This window comes from Protopterus annectens, chromosome 7.part0, assembly GCF_019279795.1.
Source record: "Protopterus annectens isolate FY-2018-M chromosome 7.part0, PAN1.0, whole genome shotgun sequence".
In the NCBI taxonomy this organism is placed as follows: Eukaryota; Metazoa; Chordata; order Ceratodontiformes; family Protopteridae; genus Protopterus; species Protopterus annectens.
In genome coordinates this window covers 76,698,462-76,723,580 of record NC_056739.1, presented here as the reverse complement: position 1 = coordinate 76,723,580, position 25,119 = coordinate 76,698,462, and the positions used below count along the sequence as shown (strand labels likewise).

At 40.3% G+C, this 25,119-nt stretch overlaps 1 protein-coding gene across 1 annotated transcript; it reads right to left on the bottom strand.

Moving 5' to 3' along the window:
• Positions 1-991: 991 nt before the first annotated feature.
• On the bottom strand, positions 992-23,799 carry ELF3 (E74 like ETS transcription factor 3). Its single transcript, XM_044076496.1, has 9 exons — positions 23,632-23,799; positions 21,154-21,324; positions 18,268-18,501; positions 17,622-17,765; positions 16,211-16,303; positions 14,348-14,434; positions 12,253-12,372; positions 10,597-10,792; positions 992-1,500 (listed from the first exon to the last, which is right to left on the bottom strand). The coding sequence occupies exons 2-9, from the start codon at positions 21,320-21,322 to the stop codon at positions 1,386-1,388; spliced, it is 1,158 nt and encodes a 385-aa protein (XP_043932431.1). The 5' UTR covers positions 21,323-21,324; positions 23,632-23,799; the 3' UTR covers positions 992-1,385.
• Between the last annotated feature and the right edge of the window lie 1,320 nt (positions 23,800-25,119).

Genomic DNA, 25,119 nt, shown 5'->3' with positions numbered 1-25,119 from the left:
TTTAAATATACAGAGATAATCTAGACTCAGTTTTTTCAAGTGGGCCTCCTTGCATAAGAAATCATGAACATTTTCACATGATCTTGGCTTATGTAATGACCTAATGCTAAATGCTGTCATACAGTGTTCATAACAAACTGAAGACAAGACGATCCTGAGTTCGGGGGTGTAACACTAAACAGCTTAAGGCACACTTTTAAAATACATTTCAGAGAGGGGCAATGATGTGTTTCTTAAAACATTACAACTGCTGCAGTAGTTAACAGTAGCCATATCCAGACTCTTCACACAGTTCTTCCTATACAACTTTAAGTAAGGCATAACTTATTTCAGGAGTTCCAAACATACTTAAGCACCTGCTCTCCAGCAATAAATATAATTTGTCCAGCTCATTCTGGATTGTTTTCAAACACACGTAAAGTTTTGCACAACATGTTTAGTCTGAACTTGTACATGTCACATACTTCAAACCAGATTAAAAAATCCAATCCAACTCTTTAAAAAAAGTGTCAATATTACTTGAGTAGAGGTTGCTCCAAATTTAGAACTAGACTTAAGAACCACACTGTAGAGCTTCTCGGGGGGTGTTAAGAAATAATCTTGGTCTTATATAGCATTATATAAAGTAACAGCATATGGTTTAAGACTCAAACTGAAATGCAGAACTGACACCACTGATCTGAATCATGTAATAAAACTGCACATATTTCATCAGTTATGAATGCATTCAACATGCTGAACTTGTTCTCAAAGATAAGATGCCAAGTACCCCCTCATGCTCTTCCAATGAGGTACCCGATAAACTTGAAGGAATATCTTCCTTTTGATGGCTTCACATGCTTGTACAATGATGAGCCATTTGTAGAATGGCTGACAACTAGCTACTCCAGAAGATAGTCCCCTGTATGAACAGCATCACCAATACACATTCAGATAATTATTCAAGTGTTTCTACAGCTGTATGGATCAGGGGCAAGAAATTATTTTAGAGATAGACATCTATCTGCCTCAGTGTTTTATTTGGCAACAATGACCAGGTTCTGTTTCTGAAGTTTCAGCTACTTACTCAATGAGACGCATACTGCTACCCCATTTGTTACAACTGGTCCATTAAAAAATAATGTTGGTTACAACAACCTACTTAAGCCAAAATATCAGCTTACTTTACGCACCACAAATAAAGTGCTGCATTCATACACATGCACACAACGTCATGGCCCAAATGGGCTATAGTCACTTAAACACTCAGCAGGAAACATTCTACGCCTCCCAGGGAAGCGGTGTACAGCTCCATGCACTCCTTTTCTTTATTCTCTTCATTCCTACATGCCAAGCCATCCCTGGCACTATATCAGCAAAGGCAAGTCCTTCTAACTTCACAACAGTCACTGATGTTTCAAAGACAGTTCCTCTTCTTTCCAACCACTAGAGTTCTTTCCAAACTTGTAAACTAACCTTCTTCCATCTACCCTCTCAAGGATTTCCCTTTTGTAGTAGTACCTAAAAAAAGAAAAAAAAAAAAAAACACATTTATAAACTTACTGTACGTTCTAATTTTGTTGAAGCAATGAAAACACAGAAGTTAGTAGAATGCACAGCAAAGGTACATTAAACCCATAATAATACACAAATGCAGTTCATGTTGAAGGAAAAAGTATGGGCTTCTAAATATTTAATCAGGCCAGACTCCTGCACCTTAATTAATTAATTTTAGAAGGATCACAAGACAACAAAGCTGTTTTATGAATTATTAGACACAGTGGTGGGCAAGTCATGTAAAAATAGTACAAAAGTATTTCTAGAAGTTGAGAGAATGTACGTGCAAGAAAACAAACACAAAAGAAATACAGAAGGCTGATTAAAGAGTTTGAGGAGAATATGGAAAAAATACACAGTGTATCCAAATAAAAGGAAAGTCAGATACATAAACAAAATGAAGTAACTACATGTTATTGTTTATGGGGAAGAAAAGAGGAAGTTTTATGTTTTAGCAAACAAAGAAAAGAGGAGGTATTCATAGTTTCATAGTATAGTACTAGGCTAGCTGCCCTGGGGCATTTGTAAGCCTAGCCATAGTGATGTGGTTTTTGCCACCCCATGAAATGGTACAAAAAATGTACAGAATAAATTTAGAATACTGTGCCTCTGTCTAGTAGGGACACAATGAAGGTCCCCTTATATAATAGAATTAGTTTACTTTGCCCCTGTCTAGCAGTGACACAGATGTGACCCCTGGGGTAAACTTACGATCTCCCATCCACTCATCAAGATTTCTCTTGAACAGAATCAGTGAGGGGCTCTGCCTAATATGAACTGGGATCTTGTTCCAAAGCATGGGAAGCCTCTGGGTTATGAATCTATCCCTCCAGCATGTCCTATTCATACTTGCGCCGAGGTTTAATTCTTTAGCGCTCGTGGTCCTGATGGATTTGGATTTTTTTTGAGGTGGAGCATGTCCATCAGATACTGATTGGACATGGCCTTGTACGTCAGGCAGAGATCACCTCTGAGCAGGCGGTATGCTACTGAATAGAGCTGAAGTTTCTTTAGTCTGGCAGAATAAGACATATGTTGGAGACCCTTGATCCTCTTGGTGAGGTACTTTTGTGGTCTCTCCAGCTGTTGCAAATGCCGGGTGATGTACATACCAAATGGGGCATTGTACTCAATCATGGGTCTGATGAGGGAGGAATATAGGGGTACAATGACATCCTTGGATCTGGATGTGAATCCCTTCATGATGAGGTGTGCAAGGTAGAATGTTTTTCTAACCACTTTGGCAACGTGGGTGTCAAATGAGAGGTCGCTGTCGACTTAGGTCCCTAGGTCTCTGATTACTTTTTCCGTACTCAGTGGGTTGCTGTCTATGTGATAATTTGTGGGCACTTTTCCCAAAGGGGATGACTATACATTTTTTGGCATTTAGTTTAAGGCTGTGACTCCGGCACCAGTTGTCCGTTTCTGTGAGGCCTTTTTGTAGGATGTGTGTGTCTGCTGGTGTATCGACTATGGCGCCTAGTTTGCAGTCATCTGCGAACTTTGTCAGCCACAGCCCTCCCATGTTTGCTTTAACATCTGAGAAATAAATGCCGAACAAGAGGGGTCCCAGGACAGATCCCTGTGGGACACACTTGTGACTGGCTTTGAGTCTGACATTGCTCCAGCGATTTTAACTTTATGGGTTCTGTCCTTTAGCCAGTTTGCAACCCATCTAGTGACATAAGGGTTTACTTTTAAGCTGTTGAGCTTATCTATGATACCTGAGTGGGGTATTGTGTCGAAGGCCTTAGCCAAGTCCAGGTATGCTGTATGGACTGCTTTGCCCTCATCAATGGCTCTAGTGACTGTTTCGAAAAAGTCAACCAGGTTTAAAAGGCAGGATCTGCCCTTTACAAAGCCGAACTGGGTGGGGTCAAGTGTCTGTAGGTCCCCTATGTCTCTGTTTATGAGTTCCATAATGATTCTTTCCATAGCTTTGCAGACCAGGCTGGTTAAGCTTATGGGGCTGTAGTTTCCAGGGTCTGTAGAGGCACCCCCCTTGTGGAGTGGGACCACTGTTGCTGTATGCCAGTGTTCAGGTACATATCCCAGTAAGGCTAAGGTTAAATAGCATTTTTATGTGTGGGTTTAGCTCCTCTTGGAGTTCACGTAACACGCAACCCGGGATACCGTCAGGTCCCATTGATGCTGTGTTTTTGCTTTGTTTAGGGCGGTTCTCACTTGGACATCTGAGATGACAGGGAGATTACATTCAGCTGGGATAAGTATTTCTTCTTTTGGGGTTGAAGGAGGGGAGAAATTTGCACTGAACCTGTCAGCCAGAATGTTGGCAATATCTGTGGGTTCAGTGTATTTTTTGTTGTTGTGAACCAACTCTGAGCATATCTGAGGGTTTCCGCCCAGGTTTCTAACATAGCTGAAGAAGGCTTTGTGGTTATCTTTAGTGTCCTTAGCGATTTTTCTCTCAAAGTTGGCCTTGGATGTTTTTATGAGAGAATGTAGTTTTCTGCTAATGTTGACCAGAGATGTCTTCCCTTCATGGGATTTTGCTCTGACGTGCAGTAGCTTCCTTCTTTTGTTATACAATTTGTTTATGGCTGAGGTCCACCAGACAGGATGCTTACCTTTGGTGGAGAGGGACTTGGATTTGTTTGGGATTGCATGATCCATGCATTCTTGGACATGTCCATAGAAAGCATTTGTGAAGGATTCGGCATTGTGGGATGTGGTATCCACTGGCACAGTGGGCTTAAAGGATACCATCTCAGTCTTAAGAAGAGTGAAGTCTGCTTTTGAGAAGTTTTTCACTGTGGTCTTTTGTGCTGGGGGTGGAGGTGGGATATGTATATCCAGGGTGATTAGTTTGTGGTCAGATCTCACTAGTGAGGGGTATACTTCCAGTGTGGAGCATTTTGTCCCCATGTTTGTGATTATCAGGTCTAGTATATTATCTCCCCTAGTGGGAGAGGTGACTAGTTGTTCCAGTACATTTGAATTTATGAATTCCGGGAACCATTGGGCTAGGGTATTAGGGCTAGAATAATGTACCCAATCTATGTTTGGGTAGTTGAAGTCTCCCAGTATGATGGTATTTTGTGATACATTCATATCCTCCAATGTCTTCAGGAAGGCTGAGTGGGGTTCTTGAGATTGGGAGGGTGGTCTGTAACATGCTACCAGTTGTATAGCAGTTTTGCCTATGGTTAGTTGCACCTGTATGGTCTCTGATGCTTCATGTGTTGCTACTAACCTGGAGGTGTGGGTGTCCTTGATGAATATGGACACTCCCCCTCCCTTTGTGGTTCGGGCCGGGTTTTGGGGCCGAAAAGCATGATACCAGGTATAGCCTGGTAGCACTGGGGTGCTCTCAGGAGCCTTGAACCAGGTTTCAGTTACTGCACAGACGTCGATGTTCTCCATGCTGAGGAGTGCATCAAGTGCCTGCATCTTGAGATTTAGACTTCTGGCGTTGAGCAGCATTACCCTTAGTTTTTTTCCATTTTTGTTTTCTAAGGAGGTGGGTTTGTCTTTTGAGCCTTGCCTAAAAAAGGCACTATGGGGGTGGCAAGAGCCTTAGCCAATATCCGGAAGCCCAGTGGTGATAGGTGTAAGCCATCCCTTGTGAAGCAGCATGGCTTGTCCAACATGTCATCCCAGGCAGACAGACACTGGATTCCCTTAGAATGACACCAGTACTTGAGCCAATTGTTAAAGCTGATCATCTTGTCTTTGTATTGTGGTATCATTCTTGGTGAGGGCAAGATGCTGCTCAGGGTCAGGGTCATACCAGCCTGGGCTACATAATCGGAGAGCTCCTCTATGTCTCTTTTCATGTAGTCCAGGGAGGTACGTCTCAGGTCATTCGCACCAGCATGGACAATGACGGAGTCATATTTGTACTTGCTTTGGAGTGACATGAGTGCGTGTGTTATGTGGCGGATCCTAGCTCCCGATAGACAGCTCAGTCACCTTCTCCTTGTTCAGCCTGGTCAGCGGGACATCAGTGTGTCTGACTATAGAGTCACCTATTACTAGTGTATCAGGCAAGGTGTTTGGCCTCAAGGGCTGTGATTGGTTGACACACTGATTTATTGAAGTATGTGTTGCATGTGTTTTGTTTTGAGGTGGTGGATTTTTGGATTTCTGCTTTGGGAGCCTCTGTTGTTTTGGTAAGTTTTTTATTAGAGCCTCTGAGTATGTCTTTGTGTTTTTATTGTTTGGTTTGCAATTGTGGTAGGTCTATGTGGTACTGGGATTGTTGTGTGTGTGGTTGCCATCTCCTCCTGTCTGGTCATGCCAGCCCTAAGTTGAGAGAGTTCAGCCTCCAGTTTGGCTATATAGTTGCATCTCTCACATGTATTTGTGTTTGTTGGGAGGAGGAGAAGGTTGTCTGTGTATATGAGACAATTGTAGCATTGTCTCAAGATACCCAGATTGACCAGCTGAATTGGAGACGACGCCAGTAATCTACCACTCGACATGCTAGAACAGTATAAGGGAGTGCTGTACCTTTAAGGTAAGTGGATATTCACAGGGGTGGTAAGTAGATGTAGTGCTTTACTTAGTACGAGAGTGCTTACTTAGTAGAGAAGTATTGAGAACAAGTGCTAGGCTTATAATATAGTGAGTAGTCTGGTTATACTAAGAGTAGAGCTTCCTTAAGGGAAAATTTGAAGAGCAGACTTGGCGGAGCCAGAAAAAGTTTAACCTTGTTTAACCGGCGCTGCGCTATGCGTACAACCGCACAAAGCCATGCAAACGCGGATTTTAAACAGTGAACTACAAAAGAGCTAGAAATGGTCCGAAACAACCAATTACTACAGCTTCTTGTGCTGAGGTCACTTCCTACAGGGACAAGTAGGCTGCTCAAGGCTTCCCACTCCCACTGGTGAGCAAAGAAACTTCCTTCTATCCAAGTAAGGTAATGGACAACACAGGAACTACACCACAGCCCAGAATACAGCAATGCCTGTAAACTGGTCTAAACTAGTCGAGGAGAGGCAGGAAAACAAGGATTATTTTTTTGTTTTTTTGTTTTTTTGGTAGAAACACACAGAAAATGCAGAAACAGTGATAAATTAGTTACACAGGCTAGCACACTTTAGTGGGCAGCCTCCACAGTTAAATTAAACAAACAAACAAACTTTCGATCAAATTCGACTAAAATGTAACTTTAAGTGCAGATTTTAAAATAATACAACAAACATAAAGCAACTGGTAAATAAAAAAATAAAAAAAGAAGTGTATTATGGGCAAGAAAAAACAATTAGTGAAATATAGGCAATGAAGTATAGGTGAATATACAATTACTATATACAATGAAAGAAATATGACAAATTATATTGTCAGTTAAGAGACCGATTAGGCAACCAAGGAAATATTACACAAACAAGTGGTGGTAGAAAAACTTGAGTGCAGTGGAAAAAAGTAAAGAACAGCTGGTACCTAATATTAATGAGCAGGGTTGCAAGTTTTTTTAAAAACATAGTACAGGCAAAAATCATGTTTGCGCAAGTATTAAAAGGAGGAAAAAGGAGGTATAAAATGGAGAAGATTTGTAGAGAGATGCACTGTTGTGGAAGAAAGATAATACAATGGATTTAAGTAACTGACAGCATTTTAATTATAAAAAATGAATATTAGGAAGAAATTAAATTACTTGAAAAAGTAATCAAACAAGAATGGTAAAAAGGAATTTATAGGATAAAAAGGGGGACAGAGTAAGGAAATGTTTATCAGCTATCCCCCACTATGACGGAGATCTCCATGTAGTATAAGCCACCTCTTCCAATGGAAGCTTCCAACAACGTGAGCATTTTTCAAATTATGCACAACTCTACATGCTAGAGAAATACGTACCAAAATGAGAATGTGTGACTCCTTAGCTAGACAACACACCACTGTGTCACCTTGTAAAACTGCTAGTTTTATTGTGAGAATGCATGTCTTCTTAGCTAACAACGCATCCCTGTGTCACCTTGTAAAACTGCTAGTTTTATTGTGAGAATGCATGTCTTCTTAGCTAACAACGCACCCCTGTGTCACCTTGTAAAACTGCTAGTTTTATTGTGAGAATGCTTGTCTTCTTAGCTAACAACGCACCCCTGTGTCACCTTGTAAAACTGCTAGTTTTATTGTGAGAATGCATGTCTTCTTAGCTAACAACGCACCCCTGTCACCTTGTAAAACTGCTAGTTTTTATTGTGAGAATGCATGTCTTCTTAGCTAACAACGCACCCCTGTGTCACCTTGTAAAACTGCTAGTTTTATTGTGAGAATGCATGTCTTCTTAGCTAACAATGCACCCCTGTGTCACCTTGTAAAACTGCTAGTTTTATTGTGAGAATGCATGTCTTCTTAGCTAACAATGCACCCCTGTGTCACCTTGTAAAACTGCTAGTTTTATTGTGAGAATGCATGTCTTCTTAGCTAACAATGCACCCCTGTCACCTTGTAAAACTGCTAGTTTTAGTGTGAGAATGCGTCTTCTTAGCTAACAATGCACCCGTGTCACCTTGTAAAACTGCTAGTTTTATTGTGAGAATGCATCTTCTTAGCTAACAACGCACCCCTGTGTCACCTTGTAAAACTGCTAGTTTTATTGTGAGAATGCGTCTTCTTAGCTAACAACGCACCCCTGTGTCACCTTGTAAAACTGCTAGTTTTTATTGTGAGAATGCATGTCTTCTTAGCTAACAATGCACCCCTGTGTCACCTTGTAAAACTGCTAGTTTTATTGTGAGAATGCATGTCTTCTTAGCTAACAACGCACCCCTATGTCACCTTGTAAAACTGCTAGTTTTATTGTGAGAATGCATGTCTTCTTAGCTAACAACGCACCCCTGTGTCACCTTGTAAAACTGCTAGTTTTATTGTGAGAATGCATGTCTTCTTAGCTAACAACGCACCCCTGTGTCACCTTGTAAAACTGCTAGTTTTATTGTGAAACTGCTAGTTTTATTGTGAGAATGCATGTCTTCTTAGCTAACAATGCACCCCTGTGTCACCAACTGCTAGTTTTATTGTGAGAATGCATGTCTTCTTGGCTAACAACGCACCCCTGTGTCACCTTGTAAAACTGCTAGTTTTATTGTGAGAATGCATGTCTTCTTAGCTAACAACGCACCCCTGTGTCACCTTGTAAAACTGCTAGTTTTTATTGTGAGAATGCATGTCTTCTTAGCTAACAATGCACCCGTGTCACCTTGTAAAACTGCTAGTTTTATTGTGAGAATGCATGTCTTCTTAGCTAACAACGCACCCCTGTGTCACCTTGTAAAACTGCTAGTTTTATTGTGAGAATGCATGTCTTCTTAGCTAACAACGCACCCCTGTGTCACCTTGTAAAACTGCTAGTTTTATTGTGAGAATGCATGTCTTCTTAGCTAACAATGCACCCCTGTGTCACCTTGTAAAACTGCTAGTTTTATTGTGAGAATGCATGTCTTCTTAGCTAACAATGCACCCCTGTGTCACCTTGTAAAACTGCTAGTTTTATTGTGAGAATGCATGTCTTCTTAGCTAACAATGCACCCCTGTGTCACCTTGTAAAACTGCTAGTTTTTATTGTGAGAATGCATGTCTTCTTAGCTAACAATGCACCCCTGTCACCTTGTAAAACTGCTAGTTTTATTGTGAGAATGCATGTCTTCTTAGCTAACAATGCACCCCTGTGTCACCTTGTAAAACTGCTAGTTTTATTGTGAGAATGCATGTCTTCTTAGCTAACAATGCACCCCTGTGTCACCTTGTAAAACTGCTAGTTTTATTGTGAGAATGCATGTCTTCTTAGCTAACAATGCACCCCTGTGTCACCTTGTAAAACTGCTAGTTTTATTGTGAGAATGCATGTCTTCTTAGCTAACAATGCACCCGTGTCACCTTGTAAAACTGCTAGTTTTATTGTGAGAATGCATGTCTTCTTAGCTAACAATGCACCCCTGTGTCACCTTGTAAAACTGCTAGTTTTATTGTGAGAATGCATGTCTTCTTAGCTAACAATGCACCCCTGTGTCACCTTGTAAAACTGCTAGTTTTATTGTGAGAATGCATGTCTTCTTAGCTAACAATGCACCCGTGTCACCTTGTAAAACTGCTAGTTTTATTGTGAGAATGCATGTCTTCTTAGCTAACAATGCACCCCTGTGTCACCTTGTAAAACTGCTAGTTTTATTGTGAGAATGCATGTCTTCTTAGCTAACAACGCACCCCTATGTCACCTTGTAAAACTGCTAGTTTTATTGTGAGAATGCATGTCTTCTTAGCTAACAACGCACCCCTGTGTCACCTTGTAAAACTGCTAGTTTTATTGTGAGAATGCATGTCTTCTTAGCTAACAACGCACCCCTATGTCACCTTGTAAAACTGCTAGTTTTATTGTGAGAATGCGATGTAATAATGTAGCGCAGCAGTAGCTAGCATATTCTGATTTACTAACTTTCACTTTGACACTAAGAGGTTATCTGTATCTAACTGCATGCAGTACTGGTTCAAAACTGAGTGTTGAATTGCTTCCAAGGTTTTTCTCTGTCAGGGTCACGCACAGTACTGTCCACTGCATCTGAGGATTTGCATACAGCTAAACATGCTCATATCACTTAACAACTACTACATGTAAGAATGTCAAGCGGTTACTATTTCATGTAGAAAAAAGAGCAAGTCTCTATTATGTGCCGTGGGCTACTACATACATGTAAGCCCTAACACTTTGTGTTACAGTTTTGTAGTCTTAATTTCCACAAACAAAATGTGTGAAGCTGAGCAAATGACTAGACAGCACTCCGGGGTGTTCCAGGAAGAGAAACACTCGTGCCTGGTGGTGTTACCTGGTTAACAAATGAATGCAATAAAAAAGTTCCCAAACCACACAAACACAGAATAAAATACTTAACTACTCACCAGGTATTACAGAAAAAATAAATAGGTACAAAACTAGAGCATCTGTAATGACCATGGCACTAGGTGGCTACTTAACTGCCATTATTACTAGAAAAAGAAAGGCAGTATCTTCTAAAACACAAGGAAACATATTACATCCTACAGTTAAGATGCAAGCAAAGAACAATTTGCAGACTAACAATGAACAATGCTGCTTACCTCATAGCTCTGCTAAGCTTCTCATAGGTCATACTGCTGTTTCTCTTCTTTTGCCCCCACAACTGGGCCACTGCCTCTGACTTGAGGAATTTGAATACCCCTTCACTACGATCTTCCCATTTCATTAGTCCCTCATTTAGCTCCGGGTGGATAAGAATGTCTCGAATGAACTCCCACAAGTGCGTACCTCTTGGAGCTGAAATATGTCCAAAATGGAAAAATTTAAAATCATATGCTAAGTAGGCATCTGCAAATGGAGTCATACAGTAAACTCTGTTAACCGCAAATCAAGCAACCAGAAAAAAAAAATCAAAGAAATACAGTACAATTTTCATGTGTTGCACTTTGTCCCCCCAGAGAAACATACCTTATGTTTTTAGAGTTTTAAAAAGGAAGACAGGAATAAATTCCCTCCCTCCCAACCTAAGAACAAGTCAAACCAAACATATAGTATAGGGTACAGTAATAGTCAGGCCTATTTCTAATAGTAACTCTCAAGCAACCAGAAACTACAGTTATCTGGCATCTACCAATCCCCATGGGTGCCAGTTAGCCGAGAGTTAACTGCATTTATAAATTACTTGGGGATGAAACACCTACAAATAACTTGAGTTATGTTTTAATGATTGGCAATTATAAATGATAATGGGAAGTGGAGAAACTAAATCAAAAAGAATATACATATATATATATATATATATATATATATATATATATATATATATATATATATATATATATATATATATATATATATATATGGGTCTACTTCGAATAACCAAAGCGCCACGTCACCGACACCCGGAAGATCGAGACGGAACGACCGAACAGGTAGGTTATCGAAAACGCGATATCCCGACAGCTGAAAGACCGACAACGGCAGCGTGTGAGCGCGATCCGGTAAGTGTGCGAAAGTGAAAGATTTAGGATTGGGGAGCGGACAGGTAAGTGTACGATAGTGAGGGATTTTAGGTTAGGGTGTGGGAAAGGTGAGTGTGCAGTAGTGTCGGACTTAGGGTTCCGGTAAGGTAAGTGTGTGATAGTGACGTAGTGTAGTGTAGGGAAGGGTTAAGTGTGTTAGGGTTAGTATGCGGGTGGAGTGAGTGTGCGATAGTGAGGGGCTTAATGTTTTAGGGTGGGTTAAGTGAGTTAGGGTTAGGGTGCAGGTAGGGTAAGTGTGCGATAGTGAAGGTGTTGAGGTTTAGGGGTGGGTTAAGTGAGTTAGGGTTAGGGTGCAGGTAGGGTAAGTGTGCGATAGTGACGGTGTTGAGGTTTAGGGGTGGGTTAAGTGAGTTAGGGTTAGGGTGCGGGTTGGGTAAGTGTGCGGTAGTGTCGGACGTTAGGGTTAGGGTTTAGGTTAAGGTTAGTGGATATGTTATTGTGTGCAATGTGTAGTTGACGTTTTTGTGTCGGTGTAGTGGTGTTCGGTTTTTTGAGTTGTTGGTGTTTGTCGGTGTTGTGTGTTTTCGGTTGTTTGGGGTCGGTAACTTGTGTGTCGGTGATTCGGAAGTTCGGTGATAGAAAGTAGACCCATATATATATATATATATATATATATATATATATATATATATATATATATATATATATATATAGGGAGAGAGAGAGTAACACATGGACACACAGACTTTCCAAAAAAAAAAAAAAAATTCTTACAATGTTTGCTTCTCTTTGATTCCAAGTACTCTTTTCCATCCCTGTTAAGTTTTCGTGGCCTTCCTCGCCTTCTTTTGCTGCAGGGCTCAAGGTCACTTCCTTTACACTTGAAAAATGATTCTGTTGGAAACAAAAGACAACATTGAAATATGCAGTTCATTTACCCACATTTTAATCACTTACTGGTGACAGTCTACAGTATATTGTATCCTAGAAAAGTCACCACCATGTATCAAAATTTGAAGAAAAAAATCAGATTTTACTAAGTCTGTAAGAGATCCTGCCAAAGCTGTGTCTACTGGTTCTATTCCCCCCTCAGTTTACAAATAAGGGATTTGCTTGCGGTAATGCACTCAACTGCTGGATATCATGCAAACGCACTGCATTTTTTTCATACACTGTGTGTCTGCCTAGCAGTCTGCAGGTACTGTGGATTTCCAGGACTATCACAGATCCCTCCTCCATACACACACACACACAGACACACAGACACACAGACACACAAACAATACTGTGCTTGTACTAATGTACAAACCTCCATTAATCCATCCAACAAGGCTCCTTAGTTCAGTATGCTGATGACTCCACCACAATTTGTGCTGCTGACAACCCAACTCTATTACAAGTCACCCAACCTGCACTCACCACTGTAGAGACTTGTTTCCATTACAGTCATCTTTCCTTAAACCCTAATAAAACCAAACTCATGATTTTCACTCCCAAGAAAAACTCACCTATTAACAAATCCCAGTTTAACATTTTCTCTTTAAATACCACAAAAATTGAACTAGTTACCCATACAAAACTTCTAGGCGTTATAATCGATGAAAACCTTAAATTTGACCTCCATGTCCAAAATAACATAAGACCCACAAAAAACTAGGACTTCTCTGCAGACATAACCTGCCCCCCCAACACACACACACAAAACAAGTACTTGCTTCATCTTATCTACTTCCTTCCCTATTATATGGTGCACCGCTATTTACTAACCTCCAATCCTCCCTAAAAACTAAGCTAGAAACATGCTATAACAAGAGAGCCAAATTCACAATTAACAGTTGCCACTCTACCCACCACTGCATTTCTCTAAACAAACTATACTGGCTTGAATTCCCCCACTACTTAACCTATCTTCATCTAACTATCACTTACAAATGAATTAATAAACCTCAAGACCATCCTGTCCTAAACTCTTTATTCATTCATTACAATCCTAATAGGTCCCTAAGATCTGAAAATCAGCACCTCCTACACATTCATAAACCTAAACTTCCTGCAGGTAAGCTACTATACTCCTGGGTCCTAGCTAAAACATGGGATAGCCTTCTTACATGCATTCTCACATCTCAGTCGTCTGCCAAAACTGCCCTATCTGCTCTCCATATGAACCTGTAACTGCTTAACACCTCCGCCAGGTATTACCTAGTCCTAAGAGCCTTCCTACCTACTCCTCTCCCTCCTTACTCACTTCTGTACAAACCTTGTACACACCATCTATAACATTTTATCTTATCTGTAAACTTCCCTCACTCCCCTTACCTTATAAAACTAACAGCCTTTACCCAACCAATGTACTCCTTACCCACACTATACTCCCCCATTACTGCTATCCTAAATGTAACTGTACTCTACCGTCCTCAGTTAACATACATATTCAGTTCACACTTACTCTACTTACCTTCCTCACCCAGCTACACCTACTATTGTACGTGCTTAATGCAACTGCCTTAAAATGTTACTACTTGCTACCTGTGTTTTCTCATGTATGTGTCGATACAAACTATATTTTTTATACATTTGACAAAACTTGTAAGTGGACTGGCTTAGCCTATTAATGTGTGCCTTTAACTGTATTTCTTTTACTAGCTGTGTTTTTATAATGTATTTCAGCTTACTAATTGTGTTCTGTATAAGCATGTACTCTCATATAAATGCCATTGTGGAGCTTATCTCCCCGGGCCTCCACTGAAAATGGGCTCTTCTTGGCCCAGTGGACTTTCCCGGTAAACAAATGCCAATAAATAATTAAAAATAATGTTACAATTCTTTGTGCCTTGGTAAAGAAAAGAAGATGCTGCAGTGAACAGCCTACCTTTGGTGCACTTCGTGTCATTGTTGTCAAAATCAATATCACTTCCACCGGAGTCAGGAGAATTGGGGCTGTGAGACATCAGAGAACCTAGCAAGGAGCAAAGCACAGCATGTTACAAAAGCTGTTGAATGCACTACACATAAACAAAAATTAGCTGTGGAAAGAAGGAGTTTCCTGCTAAGCAGACAGGTGCACTGCAAGATACAAAGTTCACTTCAGCTTCTCACTGGGCAAGCTTGTCAGAACCAAATCACATTACAATGTCAGCAATAAAATGTGTATCCACACCACTTCAAATTATTCTTAATAAAAGTAGAATCCTTCACCTTTCACATGACAGCATTTACAACAGCTCCCAGCAATAATGGCACAGCCACAGGGGCATGATAACACTTAACGACACTTCACATAAACAGGTTATAATCACACCACCAAACCCTGGGTAGTTAAGTCTTCATCTGTCAGTCCCTCTGCTTAGCTGCCAGTCCTCTCAGTACCTTTTCAGTCTAAATTAAGAAAGATAAGGATCTGGGAAAAACTAAAAATGCATTTGTTTTACTGCCACCCCCTCCCTCCAAACTTGCTGACCTTCATATCTTATATGCTGTGGCTTCCTGCACAGCCCATGACATTCTCTGTGGATGGTTCAGCTGGTCCTGCATTCTTCCCTTAACCATGAAGGTCTTCCAGGTTCTTAGGGGATACACCCGTGACTGGCTCATAGATTCTTAGATGTACACTAGGCTACTGACCACTAGGGCCCTTAAAAGCATAGCTGTGCAACCCAGATGTGACCCATAAACTTGATTTATAGGTTCATAGGTTCATACTAGGCTATCTGCCCGAGGGCATTTACAAGCCTAGCCCATAGTTTTGTGGCTTACGCCACCCCTTTAGTATGGGGAACTATACCCATTATTTTGCTGTGCCTCTGTTGAGCAGTGACACTGAGGTAATCCCTGGGGTATATCTGCGATCTCCCATCCATTGGTCAAGATTTCTCTTGAACAAGGCCAGCGGGTGATTTACTGACTGCTTCTGCCCATCAGAGACAGACAAGCCAGACCAGTGATGAATTTTTAATTACTCATCCATTGGTCAAACTTGTGCTTAAATTGGAATAAGAAGGAACTCTGGTTCACATGGATGGAGAGCCTATTCCAGAGAATGGGAATTCTCGGAGAAGCATATCTGTCTCTCCAGCATGTCCTATTTATGTTGCAAGCAAAATTTAGGTCTTTTGCTTAAAATGCTGCACACCAACAGGCAGAAATGATATGGCCAGGTCGGTGCAGATTGGCTGAATGGATCGGGTGTGTTTATTTACAATTATACATTAAATCACCTGACATGCTACATTCTAATTAATCTTCTCCGTGGTGAAGGGGAATGAATTGACTGGCTGGCTAGGAGGGGGCTGATAGTTGATGAACAATCAGGGTAAAAAGTTACAAAAAAAAAGAAAGAAAAGGGGTAAATAAATATGAGCAGAGCAAGACTTACATATTTTGCATGGATTCCACCCCCATATTAGAACCTTAATTGTACAGACCATCTTGCTTATGTGCACTTTCTTCCATCTGTGTGTTTGGCTGTATATACAAATGTACACATCAAACTACTACAAACCATTCACCCTAATCTTCAGATAACTATGGAACACACAGCTCCCCCTTCCCTTCCATATCTTCTTATTCTCATGTGACCCAAATTATTGTAAGCAGTTTACTGAAGCTGGCAGTAGTGACACGGCTGTCCTGCTGTTAAAACACATTTTGATATGCTTCCTGAGCTGTAGCATCTAGTTGTTTTAGCTACAGAATTAGCAAAGGTAAAAGGAAAGTATACATCATATACACCAACCTGCATGGGAGCTGGACAGGCTGTCAGGAGATGTAGGCGCAGACTCATAGCCCAAGTCAAAGGTAGACTTCTTGTCTTCTGCATTCCCCCAGTCTAATAAGAAAACAAATGACAAAATAAACGTGGCTTTGTGTTCTCAGTCGAAGTAACTACTGATACAAATACATATACTTAATTGGCCTGACCCTAGCACTTTTCTAGGTCCATTCATTGCAGTCCACAACTAAAATACATTTATGACAACAGTGTGGCTTGTAGGCAACTTACTGACTGAGTAAAACACAGTTTTTCTGGAAGTAGCTTGGGAAGACAGCTTTATAAGATGAAAAGATCATGAGATAAGTAGAGTTTGTGATCAAACTTTAAAGACTTCTTTACTCCAGCGGATCACGTTTATGCAAGGCAGAAAACCATTAAAGAACTTCTTAAAGCCAAGGGGGGATGAGAGAGGGGACAAGAGAGTCAGAGAAAAAGATGCTTATGAAAGAGTAATAGAGAATGAAAAAATATTCAAGATATTTGTCAGCAAAACACAATAAGTTCATGATTAAACTACATGTGGGATTCACAGATCTGTTTGGTTATATGCCAAAAAATAAACAAGAGGAAATCAAAGCTGTAGAAATCATGTGACAGCACACCATGGAGATCTGTGGTGCAACGGTAATATATAAATTATAGTTTGTTAGGCTACAGAACATTTTATTTATAATGTACAAACAGTGAAGGAGTACACCACAAATGCATCCATATCTGCACAGCTATGCAGTCAGGGACATGTTCTGAGACACAAACAGTAAGGCAAGCATATTAAGTATATTACTATGGTCTGTAGGTGTCTTGACATGCAGTAAGGATGCAGCACAAGGAGGTGGCCACCTGAATGGTGTGTGTAGCACTCAAGCAGCACATAATTTTGGGCACAGCCACAGATGGGGCCCACAGGTTTCCATAGAAGAAGCATGGGTGTACATACTACAATGAGGGGCACTACAGTGAAGGAGTGACTGTTGTTGCTGAGCTTGTCAGTTAACATAGATGGTGTGATGCTACCGCACATGCGCCAGCAACAGCACTTCTCTTCCTTTATTGTCACGTCTAGGTGGAAACAAAAAAATCATGCACTGCTAGTATAAGAAAAGGGCTACATGCTTTGCATAAGATGTCACTAATTTTCTGAATGTGAGTAAAAGCCACATTAGTGTATGGTGTTTTGAGTTACTACCAGCTTTGTTAGTTTGTGGTGCCGTTGTCCCATCATTCCCACAGTGCAGACATGCTGAAAGTAATGGGGCTTTGACTACATATTCAACACAGGAAGTATGATGCATACTCTTTCACAGTGTTCTACATCACTATAAAATGGTAGCAATAACCACTCAATAATGTGCTCCTATTTCTCCTAACTTACCCAGAATGACAGTGTCAAGCAGTTTATAATCTCTCTCATCTGGTGGCAGAAGCAGCTTGAGTTCGCGCTCATCCTCCTGCAGCAGTTCACTGACATCCTCCAAGAGTTTGTTAATGTCATCGATTGCTGAAGACTCCCCTATTTCTAAAAAGAAATAAAATAATATTAAGTATCTTGTAATTCCAGTTCTGAACACAGTAAGTGTCTTGAAATTGATGTCTAGAGAGAGATGCATCTGATTTACAATATCTGTACAATTTATGTTAACTGCAAACATATTACAACCAGTGTTTCTACACTTGGTCAGTGGACTGCTGTAGTTTCTTAAAGAAATTTTTGTTGAGTTCAAAAATACTGTATTACCATCTAACAAATGTGGACACCCATGTAAAGAACTCACTCTATCCCCCCAAATCTAATCAGTGAATTAGAAAGTTCCAAACTGCAGACTTTATAGGTTCATAGGTTGGAACTAGGCTATCGGCCCTAGGGCCTATACAAGCCTAACCATAACAATTCCTTTGCTATTTCTTCCCTGCATCCTTAACCTGGGGATGAATTTCAAGGACTCCCAACATCTTCATGCCATCATGCAGCAAACATCAACTTGTACATCAGGTGTGCACAAAAGTCAACAGTTACTTACCAAACTTCATGCTGAGCTCACGAAGGTGCTGGAACAACTGTTTACCAAGAGGCCCAAAGATGACAAGCAGCTGATCTGATGACAGTTGGCACAGTGCTGAGCCCTCCATGTTGCAGACTGTAAAGTCAATGTTTCTAGCATCATATTTGCTTTGTTCTACATGGTAGCTGATCCACTCGAGTACCTGCTGCCTGGACCACAGCTGTGGAGGAAGGCTGTGCCACGGAATCTGCCCTGCAAGTACAACATATGCAGAATATATTGACTTTCCTTTCAAGTAGTAAATGTGAAAAAAGAGACTGGCAAGAAAGCTAGGTGAATTATGCATTCTACAACATTGTCTGGAACTTATTTTCATATCTAGTATATGGTAACTTTGCATAAAACAGTTAACTACTAGAAAAGTACTGTTTACTGTAAACAGAAATGTAAGACTCAACACCATCTCTACAAAATAAATAAATAAAAATTGTTATATAAAAGGCAAGTACAGGAAAATGACAAGTCATGGTGTACAACAATCAACAATCTGTTTCCATAATGCACATTGCTAGTCCAACCCAAACATGACAACATGCTGCCTTTCTAATACAAGCATATTTAACAAAAGGAATTTGTGCCAGTTCAGAACAGCATTCTGTGCATTAGTGGGCCTCATCGAGGTTTACCTGTAATCAGTGAAATCACTTTACTTAAAATGGCAAGCTTTTATAATCAGAATACCCTAAGAACAAACTATATGGGCAACTGTCATGAATGGTTCTATGATATGCCACAAAGCTTTAAAGCTGAATGGAAACATAGCAGCAGTGGTGGCCAGGCCATACCCATGTCCCAGACGCAGCTCTGGGCTCCATGAGCTTTGGTTGACTACATTTATATAGCCGTTTCTGCCTTATACTTAACAAACCACCTCCGTGTACAGTGTGGCAGCCTATTCTTGCACTTCTGTTGCAATCAGCAAACAGGTGGTCATAGACAGAGCTCCTATGAATGCTGCCTGCATCTGAGGTTGTACATTTGTTCCATATCCAGGCATAAAGTCCTTGTTATTCAGTTCTACTACCTGGCTAGAGATCTCAAGATGGTTACTCTGCATAGTAATACACCCTCCCTCGAGATGTCTGTGCAGATTTAGACATTCCTGTGTTGACTGGCAGGTGATGGGGGTATGGTGTCATTTACACTGTCAATACCATGTGTTCATTGACTTTGTTGGGGGCCATTACACAACATTATCTACCTCTTTCTCTCTCTCTCTCTACATATATATATATATATATATATATATATATATATATATATATATATATATATATATATATATATATATATATATATATATATATATACACACACACACACACACACACACAAACACACACACATATATATATGTGTGTGTGTGTGTGTGTGCGCACTGTACATACGCATACATTATGTAGATATTCAAGAAAGCGACTAATTTACAGCATACTCAGTATGTACATGGGGTTAACGACTACCCCTCCCTTGTTTATTGCACTACTTATCTATGAGTGAAAACAGATTCATTTTATTTCAATATAAGGCCATTCGAATTGTCTATAATAAAATACTGACAGCTCGCATACAAATGCCATGGTAATCTTTGGAACATTTGAATAGTTTCAATTAATTTGTAACCCTTTATTCCAATGTTATTACTTGAAAAAAATATATATTTAATTTGTATCAGTGTTTTGGGGGGAGGGTGCTGTGAAATTGTTGAAATTGCATTTTGTTACATTTTTAAGTGCTGTGTAGATTGTGCAAGGACATTGAGAACATTAACAGTTATTTTTTTCGCAAAAGTGCCGTTCTAGTCTACATTCCAGTACTATTTTATTGACAGGCATTGTGGGCATGTTTCAGTTGACGTTGCTGCGGGTGAAATTTGCTACTATGCATCTCGGGGTGGGGGGTTTACATTACACTATAACCTGCAGAAAAGCTGCACTAAACTGGCACAAAATCTACTGATTAGAAAGAAATCTAGCTCAATCCAAACCTTTTGTTTAACCATAGGTTTGAGACTTAAGTATGTTTGGAGGTGAGGGTGTTAGAACTTCATTACAGTCAATAAACTGTGATGGCAAAGCAAATGGCAATAAGGACATTTTCTGAATCCTAAAACCATACTGCCAAGTCGTCCCCATTCACACGAACAATCGTCAGAACAAAATACGTCATAAAAAAAAAAAGCTAACAGTTCATATACACCATGCCACATTACAATGTAAGGGATTGCAATGCAGGTTCCTAAAGTGAGACATGAATTTAGACTGACAGACAAGCTAGCACCTTTCTGAACTACTGACACTGCTGTATTTGGTGTACTAAATGAAGATAAATGTAAGCAGTACCCAGCATAGTTTATGTAAAGCACAGGTAACAAATAATCTCTTGATAATGCTTGTGTGTAGCTTGAAATGGAAATGCACAAACACATCTGCACTCTGGAGTGCAAACTAAGGCCGACAGTATCACTTGCCCTCAAGGTGCCAGGGACTTATTGTAAATATAATAGTAAAAGATTAATAAAATAAGTTCAGACAGGCATTTCCTTATCCACACTACCCAGTGAAGCTGAGCACCTGCATTGTCTTAAGCAAAAAATGACTAAGATAACCTTGTTTTCTTTTCTCTGTTTCTTTCACTTCACTGACTATTTTCATTTTATATTCATGTGCGAATATAACTTTTCTGGTAAGTTAGACTTGCACTTTAAACTGTTATAAACATATGTAATTGAAGACACATTTTCCATTTTATGAAACACCCTAGACAATAGCTGCATTTCCTTTGGTTCTGTGTACTCATTGTTCACCCTCTTCCGGCTTTCTCTACTTAATATCCTACACCTACCTTGCATCTCTGTGGACGCTGGCACAAAAGGGGGCAGGCACATCAGTATGTCCCGGCTTCGATTACATGGCATTAGAAGACCTGTTGAATGCGTCTCTTCAGTCTCATACATTGTATTCATGACATTTGTCAGAATGTTGCTAATTTCACAGACCTCTGCCATTGACATTGCTGCAAGACAAAATGCACTCTTTAAAACATGAACAGTGGATAAAAGGGACATTAATTTAGGTTATCAGAACATCACAGACAGATTACCAAATATGCATTTTCTACCTAAAAGGCACCCACACCATTAGAAAGAATATCTCCCCTTATACTGAATGTCTCCTTTTTAATACAGTATGCCCCTCTCTCATCTAAAGTGAAGCCTCCTGCCATTCTTGCACTACATATGTGTATACGGAGTTTCTTGCATTTGTGAGCCACTACAATGTGACTGTGGCCACTTGAGATCTTGGGCATATGACCCCCCCCCCCCTTACCTGCCCTGGAATGCTAGATGGTACAAGCAAGAAATCACCACAGAACAAACCTCACTGTAAATGATAAGCTATCATTTACAGTGGCTTTTCTAAAGGTTCTTCTATCATCATATGATCCTATTCAACTCACTTGCCCCTCTTCCAAACTGAAATAAAAAAAAAAAATTGCTGACAAGTTCAGCCAAAGCTCACAACTGTCCCTAATTTTGTTTCTAACATTTGCCCTGTCACTCCTTAAATTATTATTGATTTTCTGATAAATTGCCAAGGATTATAATCAATAAAGACAGACATTTGAGTCTCGCATCTATTATTTTTCTGGGAAAAAATATGGTGCAAAACCAGTTTTATTAGCTTTTTAAGTGAAATAAGAGTAATAATTAAAAAATTATTAACTTGAGAGCTTTGTCCCTCATAAATTTTGGTTTTATCCCTGATTCTTGAACAAATAGGTTGATTGCTCTAAGTTTACCTACTAATGACTTATATCTTGATGAGGCTGTACTAGTTATTCTTAAGCAACTGCAAATATTCAGAGCTACTGTTACTTGGTAAAACAGATCTACCTTCTTCAAAAGGTAGCCATTAACAAGCTGGACTTACAAACAGTACCAATTCATGGACCCCATGCCTTGTAGTTAGATCTTATACAGTATGGAGCCATACCTCTCAACCTGTACAGCAAGAAACCTGAACAAAGCCCTAAACAATGGAGGGGGACAAAGGTCAAAAAATAGGGACAATTTTTAAATGTTGCTCTTATAAACTTAGAAAGTTAACAGAATAACAGGTTTTGAATTAGCATGAATTTTCTGAAGGGTATAAAGTCTGCAACTCAAATGTCTGTCATTATATTTTGATTTGATTCCTCAATGATTTGCCAGAAAATTACAATTTTTGAGAAACAGACCAAAAACTTGAGGCAAAATCTGAACACTTGAGAGGCATCTATGGAACCACAGGTAACAACATAACACAAACACATACACGAACAGTACCAACTTGGGACTTTATATACCTCAGCCTTTCTAGGTACACAATCGTATTCTACATTAAGGAACCGAAGAAGACACAAGTACCAGCATCTGTCACGTACAGCAACAGTACCAGCTGGTAAACTTATGAAGCCATCACCTTAAAAAGAGTACAACTTCACATTAGGGACTCGAACATTGCTTTACAACAATATACAAGTACGATTACCTATCGCATAAACGAAAACATACCACAAGTACGATTGCCTATCGAGTGTTAAGAACCAAATGTTTTCTAGTTTTCTATATTATACAACACTAAAAAGACAATTGCAACGTAACACGAGTACTGCTATTCCTGACAAAAATGAACAGTAGCAGTTTGTAAATGTATAAACCTAATACTTTCCTAGTTGTTCAGGTTAACATTTCGTTAGCAAAGACAACGCAAATACCACTACGTGTCGCATAAGAAATAGCAGTAGCTTATGTCCTTAAGAAATTTTAAACCTGCATTTTCTGGTTGTAAAGCTTAGAAAATATTTTGAAGCCATTGCTAGTAGCACAAAAATGCAGTTCTTTATGCGCCACTGTCACATAAACGAGCAGCACCTCCCCCGAGAACAGACATTACTTCTACCTGTTGATGCCCTGGACAGCGCAGCTGCCATAATTCATAGCTGGGGGGACTGCTGAGGTCGTTCTAACACGTTCAGCTGGTTAAGTGACTAGCTAAGGGCCACAATATAAAAGGCGGTCAAAACCAGTTTGTCTTTGTCCACCAGCCACAAAAGGGGCACTAAATTCAGGGGTCAACAACATCACCTCAGAAAAGCACTGCCGCATAAGGCTTATGAAGCATGCAGATTTATGATCGGCACAACTCTTGCCTCCATATGGAAAATCACTCCTGACTTATGGAATTCCAGTAAGTTCATCTGGTGTATGATGAGACAACCCCTCGCCAACAACAAACTACAGACCCCTTTTTGGACGCAGAAGTCACAACGCTGCTGTACCTTTCTGTCTCCCTGTACCCCTGGAGTTGGAGCAACGCTCGGCTCAGACTTTCCACAGTAAATCCACTACAATCGATCGAGATTTCGATGCACTATATAGCCCCGTTTTCCAGCTGTTCGCTCTAACTAGGCTGCTGTACACCTGCACGTACACCTGTCATTAGCCGCGCGGCTGGGAGGCGCGAGAGCCTTTATATGTGTTTGCACCTGTGTAACACGATCCTTGGTGTCCTACTGCTCCCAGTGCGGGGGGAATTCCTACCTCAAGCCGTACCTAGGTCGTAGCTCGTTTGCATAAAATGTGCTATTTAGACCCTGGCCCGCCCTTCTGCTGCCGGGAAGCTTGGGCAGACCGGTTTAATGATTCTCTAAAGATCTTGTTAGACAGGTACCAAAGTTAACCTAGGTTACAAGGTTTCTGTCGTTTTTTTCTTCAGATTGCGCGGCTTAAACTCTCACTGTACTTCATAATGAGGAACATTCCTCATTTGGAGTCTTAAAAGGTCCATGTTTCCCGCAGTTCCACGTGAAAAAGAGCAACGCACAAATTCAGAATTTTAACTTGCTACTCAGGATAAATAATACTGAATCATAGTAATTCATCATTATAACGTTTTATACATGTAAAGTAACGCATTTTAACCATCCTTTGAGGCTCATAGTGTGAGCTTCCTAATTGAAGTTGACTTGTTAGTAAGCTTAGTTAATATGTGTTCCACATTTTGCTCCACAAAGCTGGAAATGGAAGGCTGAAAACTGTGCTGCAGGGTTTCATCCAAGCAGATGTTGGCGCTGCACTCTGTTTTTAAGTATTTCAAGAAACAGAATGGGAGGATAACACCCCCCTTCACCCAGATCTAAATTGGTCACACTCCTAGGGAGGTACCACTCAATTCTTTTTGTTTGATTTTCTGCTAAATCACTGAGGATTACAGTCACTCAGTACTGCCAGACATTAGTGCTTCATGCTTCTTATTGCTCATAAAGTGCATGTCGATGCCAATCATGTTGCTTTATAAGCTTTTTTGAATGAATTAAAGCCTTTGTCTGCCTATTATTTTTGGCTTTGTCTCTTAAATCTTGAGCATCAGAGCACAGTACCAATGAAGAGAAAGGAGAAGCGTGTACCCCTGCCCAACATAAACACACCTTACAGCACTGACCGTACCCCTTGATGGCAGGTAAAGCAGCAGCCCTGTGGGGATGGTATCTACGTTACAAAAAGAGACATCTGGATTTTTAATGATGTTTCCCTTGAAGGTGATGGAGCTGTCCCTGCCTCCTGAACATAGTGGGTGTTGTGCATGAGTGCCACCCCATGGCCTGTGCTAGTCACACCCTTGTGCTTTCTCCAGGTGTGAACTAAAGCAGCCTCTTAAGTACTGTTTTCTCTCTTTTTTGATGACTCTGGTGTATTTCCCAAATGGGATCCTCACAGCAAGAGGTTCTCCGGTTCGATTTTCGGCTGGGATGCCTTCTGTGCGGAGT